This window comes from Misgurnus anguillicaudatus, chromosome 3 (assembly GCF_027580225.2).
Source record: "Misgurnus anguillicaudatus chromosome 3, ASM2758022v2, whole genome shotgun sequence".
In the NCBI taxonomy this organism is placed as follows: Eukaryota; Metazoa; Chordata; class Actinopteri; order Cypriniformes; family Cobitidae; genus Misgurnus; species Misgurnus anguillicaudatus.
This window is the reverse complement of record NC_073339.2, coordinates 47,937,706-47,951,707: the sequence shown is the minus strand read 5'-3', so window position 1 is coordinate 47,951,707 and position 14,002 is coordinate 47,937,706. Positions and strand designations below refer to the sequence as shown.

Below are 14,002 nucleotides of genomic sequence, written 5' to 3'. Positions count from 1 at the left end.
TGATTGATCATTTACAATATTTCTAAATATCTAAATATCTAAAACTATTAATTGATTTAACTCTGTGTGTGTGGGCAATATACATCTTAGTTATTAAATAAAATAATGTGTAAAGTACTCAGCCACATGACAAATGATATGAACATCTCTCGCTATATCTTGCTTTACATGTTAAAGTTATATTATATAGGGGCGGGTTCCCGGACAGGGATTAGTTTAAAACAGGGCTAGGCCTTAGTTTAATTAGGAAATATAACTAGTTTTAGCAAACATGCCTTACTTAAAACTTGGGGTACTTGTCCATTTTGAGGCAAAACAAAGTGCACTGATGTATTTTAAGATATGTCAGTGCAAGTTGTTTTCAGTCTGGACAACTCTTACATTTATTTTAGTCTAGGACTAGTCTAATCCCTGTCTGGGTAACCACCCCATAGTGTATATTTGAACGGTAACTGCTATAAACCAAATTTGAAGTGTTTGAAGTATTTACGTTAACCATGAGCAATATTACAATCTCAAAAAGACATGAATTCAAATCTTATGCTTGATCAGATAAAATAAATTACTTTTACTAGTAAGAATATTTAGAAAAAAATAATCACAATATCACTCATACCAAAACCAAAACTTTAAAAAAGATTATACTTATTTAAGTGTAAATTATCAATTTTGTAATTTAAAAAACTAAAGCAAGAATCTTACATTTCATAGAATAGCTGGTTATTAAAACTTTCTGCCTCACTGTAATACACTTTTTCTATGGTAATTCATCTCTTGTAAGAGTTTTCACTAAATACAGAAAAACAAATACTTAAACATCACTAAAGTCTTTTCTCAAGGTTAATAACTTAAAGTTAGATTTTTTTGATACTCCGGGTATACATCATAAACCACACTGGTCTACAGATATGCCAAAGAGTGCATATATGAACTTTTTAACTAATTATAACCTTACAAAATCTTCATTGTACAATAAAAACAAATCAGTTTATTATAAAGAGCATCAGCAAAACCAAAACTCCGGCTGTGATGAACAAAACTCCACTGATTAGTCCAATCAATATCCAGGGAATCTTCTCATCCAATGGGATCTTAAGATGCCCATACCGACCTAAGAGAAAACATCTAAGTTAATACAAAACTACTTGCCAGTAGTGTAAGAAAATATCTCAAGGTATATTATTTGAAAAACAGGCTGTATTATTCCATGTAAAATTATTAGATTTGATTTGTTTTAGAGGTTGTTTGCAAACACATGCTCACGGTACCTTCAGCCATCTCTGCATACGTCTGCACATACTCTGTGCTCATGAGTTCAGTTTCACTTCTCTTCACATAAGTCTGTGTTGATACAGGTCTGGATGATTCACTCTGAGTGTTTGCAACGGCTGTCAAAGTTGACCCAGACCTGCTGGTGTGAGTATGAGAGCCGTCGCTGACACTGAGGATCGAATCTGTGGTGGATGACACTTCAGAAGACACAGCTAGAGAAGAGAGAGATGGTATAACCTGTATTGAGGTTACTTGACACTTGGATTCATAATGCAGATGAATTTGATTAAACTTGTCAAGAATGTGAGAAATGGAAGAAAAAACGCATTTGGCAAAATGTTAAACTTTTCTCCATTTTTATATTATTAAAAATAATTTAAACACATTTTTTTGTACAGAATACAAAACTATTTGCCAATGGCATTGAAAAGGAACCTTACTTCAAGGTATATTATCTGATAAACAAGTCTTATTATCCCAAAGAAAATTATTAGATTTTTTTTTATAATAAGACAATGGGTTATTGGCAATAGATTCAATTCAATTCAATTTTATTTATATAGCGCTTTTCACAATACTCAATTGTTTCAAAGCAGCTTTACATTAATAGAAGCAGTAAAAGCACAGAAAAATGACAGATAGCACAACATAATACACAATAGCATAAGCTGTCAAATTTGCTGAGGCTATGACTCGACATTATGAACGAGCGTATTACTAATGTAACGTCTAGGAGAAGAAGCTAAATTAAGCCCAAGCAGGCTACCTCCCCGGGGTAAAAAACCCCCTAGGAGAAAAAAAACAAAAACCCCGGGTTGTTGAGCCGAGGAAAAAAAAATAAAAAGTCCTAGGAGGGAAAAACCCTTGGGAGATATATATGTATATAAACACATATAAACGGATAAGGAGATTAAGCAGGGATTAAGCGGGGTTTAAGCGGGTTCTGCCGGTGGTCGTTGGTCAGGCATCAGCTGGGCATCACAGTGATGGACGACCAGTAGATCAGAGGTGAGTCGACTTTCACATCTACAGGAACTGGGTCTGTTTGTCCCATTGTCCTCAGGGTCGAGGACAGGACAGGTAGAGAAAAACAAAATCATATGAGCGTAGGGGCCGTTCACATGTAATGCAAGTGTCACACAGTGATGTGGTTTAATCAGCTTAGTTTCAGACAGACTAACTATTGCGGCATAATTATATTATCCACAGTTGAGGATTTTGCAAATTGGGGGGCCCACTGCGACGGTATATATGGTAACTAAGGGTCACCTTCTGATTTTTAAGAGAAAGAGAAAATGAAACCTGTCGACCCGTTTGACTAAGGCCTGTAACCCCACTGTCGTCGTTAATGCAGGTTCAGTGGCAAACGGGTCTATATTGCATGCTATTTACAAGATCATGAGAAAACGCCAACATCGCAACCTGACCATACGTGCCAACCCGTTTGACTAAGGCTGGAGGCCCCACTGTCGTCGTTAATGCAGGTTCAGTGGCAAACGGGTCTGTATGGCATACTATTCACAAGACACAAAAAAGCGCCAAAATCGCAACCCGACCATACGTGCCAACCCGTTTGACTAAGGCTGGAAGCCCCACTGTCGTCGTTAATGCAGGTTCAGTGGCAAACGGGTCTGTATGGCATAGTATTCGCAATATAAAGAAAGCGCCAAAAGCCCAACCCAACCATACGTGCCAACCCGTTTGACTAAGGCCGGATGCCCCACTGTCGTCGTTAATGCAGGTTCAGTGGCAAACGGGTTTGTATGGCATACTATTCACAAGAACACGAAAGTTCCAAAATCGCAATCCGACTATACGTTAAGATAAGGTTTTTATTTATTTATTTGGTTGGTCTGTTTTATGACCGCGAGTGCTTTGTTCGGTACAAATAACTATTTCGAGTTAAGTACTTTTACTAGACAAATTATGCGAATGCTTTGTTGAAGAGAAAAGTTTTAAGTCTAGATTTAAAATTATCGACTGTGTCTGATTCTCGGACATCGGTTGGTAAATCATTCCAGAGCTTAGGGGCTAAGTAGGAAAATGACCTTCCACTTTTAGACACTTTTGATAGTCTAGGGATAATCAAGAGACCAGAATTTTGTGACCGTAGTGTGCGTGATGGATTGTATTCTGATAGTAATTCTCTAAGGTATGAGGGTGCTAGGCCATTTAAAGCTTTGTAGGTGAGTAGTGATATTTTAAATTGTATGCGATATTTAACTGGTAGCCAGTGTAAAGATGCCAGAATTGGGCTTATGTGGTCGTACTTTTTAGATCGAGTAAGTACCCTTGCGGAAGCGTTTTGAACTAGCTGAAGCTTGTTTACTTGATTTGCATGGCATCCCCCGAGTAGCGAGTTACAATAGTCTATTCTAGAGGTCATAAAAGCATGGATAAGCTTCTCTGCGTCAGATGTAGACAGTATATGGCGTATTTTCGAGATATTTCTAAGGTGGAAGAAAGCTGTACGGCAGACGTTGGCGATATGACTATCGAAGGATAAGTTGCTGTCGAACATCACACCTAAGTTCCTTACCGTGGAAGATGGCACCACAGTGCAGCCATCTATGTGCAACGTGTAATCTGACATATTATGTTTGTAGCGATTCGGTTCAATAATAAGTATCTCTGTCTTATTGGAGTTCAGCTTAAGAAAGTTATGTGCCATCCAGTCACTAACATCGCTAAGGCAGTCTGTTAGCTTAGAAAACGTGTGTGTTTCGCTGGGATGTGAGGAGATGTAAAGCTGGGTATCATCCGCATAGCAGTGAAAACTTATGTTATGTTTCCTGATAATGTCTCCTAGAGGTAACATGTATAACGAGAACAGGATAGGACCTAAAACCGATCCCTGCGGTACACCGTATTTAACCAGGGAGTGATATGACTCTTCCTCGTTTACATAAACAAAGTGATAGCGATTGGTTAGATACGACCTAAACCATGCTAGCGCCTGACCACTGATACCAACATAGTGTTCTAGTCTATTGAGTAAGATTGTATGATCTATTGTGTCAAAGGCTGCACTAAGGTCTAATAATATAAGAATTTAGATTTCACCACGATCGGATGTTAATAGGAGGTCATTTGTAACTCTAAGCAACGCTGTCTCTGTGCTATGGTGGGGCCTGAATCCTGATTGGAACTTTTCATATGTACTATTATTTGTCAAAAATGTGCGTAACTGGCTTGCCACTACCTTTTCTAATATTTTCGAAAGAAAAGGGAGATTTGAGATTGGTCTAAAGTTATTAAGCTCTCCCTGATCAAGCTGTGGTTTTTTAATCAGCGGTTTAATAACTGCTAGTTTGAAAGATGTTGGAACGTATCCTATTTCTAGCGATGAGTTAAAGATATTTAGAACCGGGGTTGACACTACAGGAAATACCTCTTTAAGTAGTTTTGTGGGAACGGGGTCTAATATACAGGACGATGATTTGGATGACGTTACTAGTTTAGAGAGCTCTTCTATTGTAGTAGGTTTAAATGAATCAAGATGTTCGTGTGGTAGTCTAGTGTTAAGTGAACTAACGGGTAGAGTGGTGGCTGCCTGTGTAGCTACGATGTTTTCCCTTATAGCCGTAATTTTGTTAGAAAAGAAGTTCATGAAGTCGTTACTATTGTGTTGGAGTTTAGATGATGAACACATGCTCAAAGTACCTTCAGCAGTCTCTGCAGACATCTGTGCAGATGCTGTGCTGATGGGTTCAGTTTCACCTCTCTTTACATAAGTCTGTGTTGATACAGGTCTGGATGATTCACTCTGAGTGTTTGCAACGGCTGTAAATGTTGACCCAGACCTGCTGGTGTGAGTATGAGAGCTGTCGCTGACATTGAGGATCGAATCTGTGTTAGACGACACTTCAGAAGAGAAAGAGAGAAGCTGTGTTTCCATTACCTTTGCGCAAATTGACATTGCAATTCGGATAAGGTGTATTTGGCAAAACTGCAATGGAAACAGTTTATTTGTATTTTTGGTCATCTGATGTATTTAATCACATAATCATTATTTGAAAATGATGCAGTACTAAAGCCTCCCAGAAACACCTCATACGTCGCTCCAGGCTGTCCTTGCCAATATTGTCATACATCCCCTTCCATTAAGATAATGGCTTAAAATAGCCAACATTCGATTAATGGAAACGCCATCATTTCGATATAGTCTTTTGTTGACATTTAGAAAATAACAAATGTTTTGCACAAATCTGCAATGGAAACGCAGCTATAGAGAGAGCAGTGGCTGCTGGTGACTCCTTTTTTTAAGGTTGCACGATGCGAAGCTCATCACAACATATATGTAGCCCATCATTTGTGTGGCTCGTCATTTCAAAATATGTGTTCGGCGCGTAATGTGAACCTAGTGCATCACGTGTGATGTCAAAATACATGCCTGCTGCTGAAGCTTTGAAAGGGTTTATAATAAAAGAGATGCTCATGTTTGCCAGATACTCACTTAATCTCATGTGTAATCAAAGTTTAGTTTTAAGTTAGTTTCTTGCGAGTATTTTGTGAACGTATACCACATCTTTTGAATGCTTTATTCTGATTGCTTGAGATATGTTTCACACAGATGTATTATTTTTCAATAAATGCACACTTGACCTGTCAAATGTCTTGAATAAATACCAGAAAAATGTCCATGGTATAAGGTGAATAATTCCGGTCCTTTGAATTACTTAAAAATAATGTTGCCCCACTTCCCGCCATGCCGCATTACCACCTTAGTTGTGCATTAATTTGGAATAGTTCAACGGCCCATTGTTAATTATTCCATACATATTGAGGTTACTTGACACTTGGACTAAGTAGGTGGATAAATTTGATCAAACTTGTCAAGAATATGAGAAATAGAAAGAAAACAGCACTTGTTTAATTTTTTCTCCATTTTTATATTATTAAAAAATTAATCAAACACATCTTTTTGTAAAAAAATACTAAACTATTTGCTAATGTCATTGAAAAAGAACCTTAATTCGAGGTATATTAGCCCATCTGGGAAAACAAGTCTTCTTATGACTTGTGAGGTTAAAGCCATGAAGATCTTTCAGTACCTTCAGTCGTCTCTGCATACGTCTGCGCAGACGCTGTGGTGATGGGTTCAGTTTCACTTCTCTTTGCATGTGTTGATACAGGACTAGATGATTCGCTCAGAGTGTTCACAACGGCTGTCAAAGTTGACCCAGACCTGCTGGTGTGAGTATGAGAGCTGTCGCTGACACTGAGGATCGAATCTGTGGTAGACGACACTTCAGAAGACATAGCTATAGAGGAGAGACAGAGAGACACCTCTCAGTATTTACTGTGGTAAAATTATAAAACAGTGTTATCAGATAATGGGTTATATGTTTGATTTATACCCAGAACAGTGAGTGTGTGTGACTCTGGAAGTCCACTCCGTGGTTCCTCATAATCTGCGGTACTGTACCAGCAGTGATAAACACCCTGATCCAGATCTCTTACAGATCTGATGGTCAATGAGAAGATCCCTCGAGAAAGATCTTCTCTGGAGGGCAATGACATACTGCTGTTTTCAACATTAACATCTGTCTTTCCAGACGTCAAGCGGATAACTTCTCTGTGATCTTTAAACCACTGAATGTTAAGATCTTCCCATGCTTGATTTTTCGAGATATGACCGAAGCACTTCAATGTGACTTCTTCACCCACCGCAGCGAAAACAGGGAAAACTAAAGGCTCTTTAAAAAAGAAAGAGAGATTGTTTCATGTTTTAAATCTTAATTTAAACAAAATTTCAGCAAGCTGTAATATTCAGTTTTTAAAATCAGGTCAGTTTTTCCTTCCTTATATAAAAATCCCAAGCAGAAGTTTCTCAAAAACCCTTAGAACTAAAAAAAAGTTCTTCAATGACATCAAGCTGTTTGAGACAGCAGACGACTCCGGGCCGGATCCGTACCAGAGCAGCTGACTTTGGCATGGATCCAGCCAGGAGTCGTCTGCAGTCTGGAACAACCTAATGTCACTGAAGTACCTTTTTAGGGTGCTTTCCACCTGTTAATATCTGAAACCTACACGCAGAATGTGAGAATACTTACTCAACACATGTACATGCACTGAGCAAATGGTTTTCTGTCCCTTCCACAGACATTTATACACTCCTCCATCATTAAACATCACATCTTTTAAAATGAGGGAGAAATCTTCAGACAAATCAGGATCCACGAGAAACACTCGATCCTCAAACCCCTGAGTAACTGTGATGTTGCCTCCATGGAGAGAGACCACATCTTTGCCCATCGCTTCCCAATGTAGCTCTTCTTTGAGAAACCCTGAACTATTGCAGGGTAAGACGACGCTGTCCTGAGGAAACACCTGGACCTTAGACATCTGAAGAATGAACCCTAAACATACTGGAACAGAAAAAGCTGGGATTTTAAAGAGTCATTCACTAAACCAGAGCCTTAAAATGTGCACATTAAATTCAACAGATACAAAATGGACTCTGTTTACATTCTTAATTCGACTCCGGGCCAGAGCCACACCGGATCCGATGCAGATCCATCCCGGAGTCGTCTGCTGTCTGGCATGTTTCTGTAGTATTGTGGTGCATGATTTATCATTGCAAACTTGTTCATATCATCCAAAACTATTTTGGGGTCATTCAAACAGGACATGTTGCATTTAACAAAACAACACTAAACAGGTAGACTTATATAAACATAATACACCATCACCTGCTTTGCGTTTCATCTTATTGAAAATCTAAGGTTTTAAAATGATAGTAGTAACAAAAAACCAAAAGCATGCACATCATTGACAAAGTGCTCAAAATAGTGCTTGACCAAGAAGACTATTAAAGCAAAAAAGGATAAATGAAGAGTTTCGTTGCAAAACGAGATAACTCAGTTTTTAAAATTTTTGTCAAAACATGTTTATTATTATGTTATCATGTTATTATTTTGTTTTATAGTGCTACTTAGCAGTATTTTTTAAGTTATGAAGGTTTAAATCAAAACAAACCAGCAGTTGAATTGATATTAATTGTAATGCACAACCAAAAAAACCTCTTCAAATATACACTATAAAGAAATTGCATCAAGTTAAAGTAACAAAAATATATGTTAAACATTTGAAAGCTTGTTTTTATAAGTTATGTCAACTAATCACAGGTCAAAACTTGAATTTGGTTGAATTGACTTGCAAAACCAAGTTGTTTTAACATTTTAACATTTTTTTTTTACAGTAGAAAGCTCCAAAATATCAAACATTTTATAATATATTGCAATATATTTTTATAATGTATTTGTAATATAATCAAAAATAACAAAGATTTTACAATATATTTAAAAAAAATAATAATGTATTTTTACATAATAAAAAATAACAAACATTTTCTAATATATTAAAATATACTTGATTTAATATATTTTTAATATAATCAAAAAGAACAAACATTTTACAATATATTAAAAAAATAATGTATTTTTACATAATAAAAAATAACAAACATTTTATAATATATTAAAATATACTTGAATAATTTATTTTTAATATAATCAAAAATAACAAACATTTTACAATATATTAAAAAATTAATAATGTATTTTACATAATAAAAAACAAATATTTTATAATATATTAAAATATACTTGTATAATATATTTTCAATATAATCAAAAATAACAAACATTTTACAATATATGAAAAAATTAATAGTGTATTTTTACATAATAAAAAATAACAAACATTTTATAATATATTAAAATATATTTGTAATATAATCAAAAAAGTGAAGTATGTTTCGAACATGTAATGTTGACAAAATATTAGTGGATTGAATTCATTAAATCAGCTGTATAAAATCTGTATCACTAACCATTCAGGGCTACAGTCAACACAAACACAATGCTGAGAATATTCATCTTCTTTCAGAAAAATCTAATAAATAGAAAAATATCAAATGTTACTTGATTAAATACACATATCAAACAATTTTACAGTTAATAAAATACACTTTTATATTTTGTGGTTATAGTTTTAACTTACACAGTAAACCCACATTCCGGTAAACAATATTAAGTCGAGGTGTAAAATAGCAGGGTAAAAATGATGTTCATCTGTCATTCATAACACTATACTGTATACAGTCACTGTAAAACACATGACTCATATTAACTCATACTGTACATCTATACATAAAAAAATAATAAAAACATATCTAATTGTAACAATGGTAAACTTGTTTCATTTGAAACAACAAACATATTTGAAAAAACATGTACTCTTCAATGACACAAAAATGTTTTACAAAAAGCTCAAAATTTGATGACAAACACAGTTGCACATTTCAGGCATTATAAATAATCTTCACTGCAACAACTTTTCTCTGTCCTTCATAAATGTGTGATGTCATTATTTTGCGCTTACACTTCATGATAATTTCACACACATTTTGGCATGCGTGACATGAGGAAACATGCAGATGCAAACTTACCAAATCTCCAGTTAATAAACATCAGTCATAATATAATAAATAATCAGAGAGGCCGGTGTTTTAAAACTCTCTTTAGTTACAATGAACCGACTCACATGCTGAAGAGAGAAAATCAAGCTGTGTTTCTTTACAAGTACATGCTCACAGATGCAACTTTATGTTTAGGGTTTGAGTTGACACGAGTGTTAAAATATGACCTGCGTGAGCAATATTACATTACATTACTATAACAGTACGGTATGTGCATGTGTTATTTTTTGCATGAGTAAATGCACTCATACCAGTTGTGTAGAGTTTATTCATTCAGTATATTCATGTTTAAGGACTGACTGGTAAACATAAGACTAGAATCAATTTCTCAATGAAGAAGTCTTGAGTCCTACACTAATCTACCTTTAGATCTTATATTACATTCATTATTCTGCTCTCTATCTCTATTTATAAATAATACAGTGAAAAGTCAGATGTACTGTCTGTGTAATACAACAGTATGCAACATAATATTGTGACCTAGCATTAAAGGCGCAGTGTGTAATTTTTAGAAGAATCTCTTGACAAAAATGCAAAATAATATACAAAACTATATTATCAGGGGTGTATAAAGACCTTTTATAATGAACCGTTATGTTTTTATTACCTTAAAACGAGACCTTTTTATCTACATACACCGAGGGTCCCCTTACATGGAAGTCGCTATTTTGTGCTGCCATTTTTCTACAGAAGCCCTTAACGGACAATTTTTTTACTTAGTTGTCTCCGACCATGACATGTTTGTCTGGTGGCGGCTACCGTAGCTTCTCTATGTGTTTCAAAAGCGAGGCGTGAGCAGCGGACTAAGCCATTAGTTGCAATTCAGAACCTCACCACTAGATGCCGCTAAAATGTACACACTGCACCTTTAAGAAGTTTGCATTCAGATAAATTTTTAGTTGAAAAAGTAGAGCAAGTAAATGTTTATTATAGGAATTTTAATGCTTTCCAGTTTCTTCCTGAACAGTAGTACTATGATATTTCTGAAAATGGTGATACACTGATATTCTTTTAAGTATCTTGGAGTCTCATATGTACCCATGACACATGATGATCAATCATTACTATGCTATTCAAAATCTCTATTTACTACCACCAGTGTATCTGTTACACTATATTATCATCGTATACACTCAACAAACTGATGCTGGTAATATGTGAAGAAAAGCAAAAATGATTTCAAATATTTCATTTGTGTGATAATATTACAACACTACTCTAAAAAAAATCAGCTACACAAGTTAATCCCTGATAAAACAACATGTTTAAAATGTAAAACATTTATTAAACCACTTAAACTGACATGATAGTCAATAGTTGCAGTATAAACAAACAACTATCAGAGTTATAAAGTCACTTCAGACAGATTTGTACTACGGTAAGAAGAGCATCACCGGTGTCAGCTGGTACAGTAAGTCACAGATATGAATAGATTTGGTCTGTGTCTCGGGACTTCCAGCTGTATGAATGTCCTTTTTTTATGTGCAGCTGTCTGAGAGCAGATTTTCCCAGTGTTGTTAGGCACGGCCAGCTGCTCAACTGTACTCTGCTGTAGAGAAAACATTTTTGGGGGGAGAGGGGGTATGCGCGCGTTGTTTGTAGACGCGCCCTTCCCCATCATCCAACATTTATTCCAGACATTAGGTTTGTTTGAGCTCATGCTGCGCTGCAAAAACTGACAGGCAGGTGCCATCAAAGTATCACGAGAGTGAATCGAGAAGTCATAAGGAAGTTTGCTTTCGAACGGCTCTCGCGCTACTGTGATGTAGATAAAAAACCTTATCAGCATGAACACTTCAAAATTAATTATGGTAAATAGTTTGCCACCATTTGCCACTGAACCTGCATTAACGACGACAGTGGGGCCTCCAGCTTTAGTCAAACGGGTTGGCAAGTATGGTCGGGTTGCGATTTTGGCGTTTTCTTGTAGTCTTGTGAATAGGATGCCATACAGACCCGTTTGCCACTGAACCTGCATTAACGACGACAGTGGGGCTTCAGGCCTTAGTCAAACGGGTCGACATGTTTCATTTTCTTTTAAATATCGGAAGGTGACCCTTAGTTACCATAGATACCTTCGCATTGGGCCCCCAATTTGCTAAATCCTCAACTGTGGGTAACATACTTATGCCGCAATAGTTAGCCTGTCTGGAACCAAGCTGATTTAAACCACATCATTGTGTGACACTTGCACTACATGTGAACGGCCCCTACGCTAATAGGATTTTGTTTCTCTCTCCCTGTCTCATCCTCGACCTCGAGGACAATGAGACAAACAGACCCAGTTCCGGTAAATGTGAAAGTCGGCACACCTTTGATCTACTGGCTGTCCTTAAACGTGACGCCCAGCTGATGCCTGACCAATGACCACCGGCAGAACCCGCTTAATCTCCGGTTAATCTCCTTATCCGTTTACATGTATATATATATATCTCCCAAGGGTTTTTTCTCTCTTATGACTTTTTTTTATTTCCCCGGCTAAAAAGTAAGGGTTTTTTTCTCCTAGGGGGTTTTTCATCCCGGGGATGCAGCCTTCTTGGGCTTAACTTAACACCCTCTTCTATACGTTACATTAGTAATACGCTCGCTTATAATGTTGATTCATAGCCGCAGCAAATTTAGCTGCTTATGCTATCGTGTATTATGTTGTGCTATCTGTCATTTTTCTGTGCTTTTCACTGCTTCTATTAATGTAAAGCTGCTTTGAAACAATTACCAATTGTGAAAGCGCTATATAAATAGAATTGAATTGAATTGAATGTCATCCGTCTTTCTGTGTTCTTCATCATACACGCTTGTTGAAGATGCATAGAGCGACTGCCTTCTGGACGTAAAGTCAACAGAAAACGCTGTAAAACTATAACTGTAGAATTCTAATGCATCAATCAATTAAAACAACATATATATACACAGACTGACATTGCAAAGTGACCTAAAAGATTTTATGTTGGAATGGATTGGAACGAATGATGGACATACTCCTTGCTTGTAAGTCACATTGGTCTACTAGTCTACGGCTGTAAGTACTTAAACTGCAAAATATTGCATGAAATGATGTAATAAGAAAATACTGTTACAAATACTGTTAATAAGAAAGTTTACACAAAATTTCTTTGGGCTTGACAGGAGATAAACTCACAAACTATATTGTTATACCACAGTCTCTGAAAGTATTCTCATAAAAACAGTCGTTTATTATAAGTGAGAAGTTGATCTTGTGTCAGTGTATAGATCGCTTCTCTGTTGTTAAAGGGACAGTTCCTCTTATAAGAAATGCTTATGTTTGAGTCATTATGTCAATCAAACTACAAAAGACAAAAGGAAAATCACCTTTATAGCTTTAAAAAGATCAATTATATAAATTTATATAATTAAAAACAGTGTTATATTAATTTGATACTGTTTCTCTACCTAATCAATAGTGCTACTTTGTTCTTTTCTATTTTATATGCTTGTAATTTCTTGATTTGTTCTTTTATTTATTTTCCCACATCACATTTTTGCTTATCTGAAAATTATTCAACCCATGACTCAAAAACCATAATGTAATTGATTTAACCAGTACTATATTGTAAAATTAAGTCATTTTAAATTAGATGTAGGCCTTCAGGTCCACCCTATTCCAAGACCAACTTAAAATTGTATGGCCTTGCGACTGATGGTCAGATTATGGCAAAATAAATTTATGGCAGAATCGGCAGATGTAAAAAAGTAAGGGAATGCAACTTGTTACAGCTTTCCACATTTATCAACTCATTTAATTAAACATGGTTTTGGTTACTAGTCAAATGTTTACAGAGGCCACATCGCCCCTGGAGCACCCTTCTCACATTCTTCACCCCTGACACGTTTTCATGCCTGAATAATGAAACACATAAGATAAGACGACCCGTGGGTCCTACAATGAATTCACTGCACCCCAATCACACAGTCAGACTACTTGTCTGGATAAGTCAAATAAGTAATGTATCAAATAATGAACTATACATACATAATTAGTTGTTAGATGGGACTATACATTATGACCAAGTATTCCCAGTGGCCATTAGGGATCACAAAAGCTGTTTTCCATTCATCTCCTTCACGGATCTGTATCAGATTGTATGCACTGCATAAATGGAGCTTCATGAAGATCTCGCCTTGTAGCTGTTTAAGCATTAATGGAACGAGGGGAAGGGGATATCGAAATTTCTTGGTGATTTTGTTCAGCCCTCTGTAATCGATGCAGGGTTGCAAACTATTGTC

General features: G+C 36.1%; 1 protein-coding gene across 3 annotated transcripts; it reads right to left on the bottom strand.

Moving 5' to 3' along the window:
* Positions 1 to 159: 159 nt before the first annotated feature.
* On the bottom strand, positions 160 to 9,920 carry LOC129445117 (uncharacterized). 3 transcript variants are annotated; one of them, XM_073866283.1, is made up of 7 exons: positions 9,728 to 9,915; positions 9,110 to 9,171; positions 7,329 to 7,643; positions 6,633 to 6,971; positions 6,327 to 6,536; positions 1,269 to 1,484; positions 165 to 1,111 (listed from the first exon to the last, which is right to left on the bottom strand). In XM_073866283.1, the coding sequence occupies exons 2-7, from the start codon at positions 9,153 to 9,155 to the stop codon at positions 984 to 986; spliced, it is 1,254 nt and encodes a 417-aa protein (XP_073722384.1). In that variant the 5' UTR covers positions 9,156 to 9,171; positions 9,728 to 9,915; the 3' UTR covers positions 165 to 983. The 3 variants fall into 3 exon arrangements, with proteins under 3 accessions (XP_073722386.1, XP_073722385.1, XP_073722384.1); XM_073866285.1 differs by lacking the exon at positions 6,327 to 6,536 and having other exon boundaries at positions 160 to 1,111; positions 9,728 to 9,920; XM_073866284.1 differs by lacking the exons at positions 9,110 to 9,171; positions 9,728 to 9,915 and adding an exon at positions 7,744 to 8,407 and having other exon boundaries at positions 163 to 1,111.
* Positions 9,921 to 14,002: the final 4,082 nt, after the last annotated feature.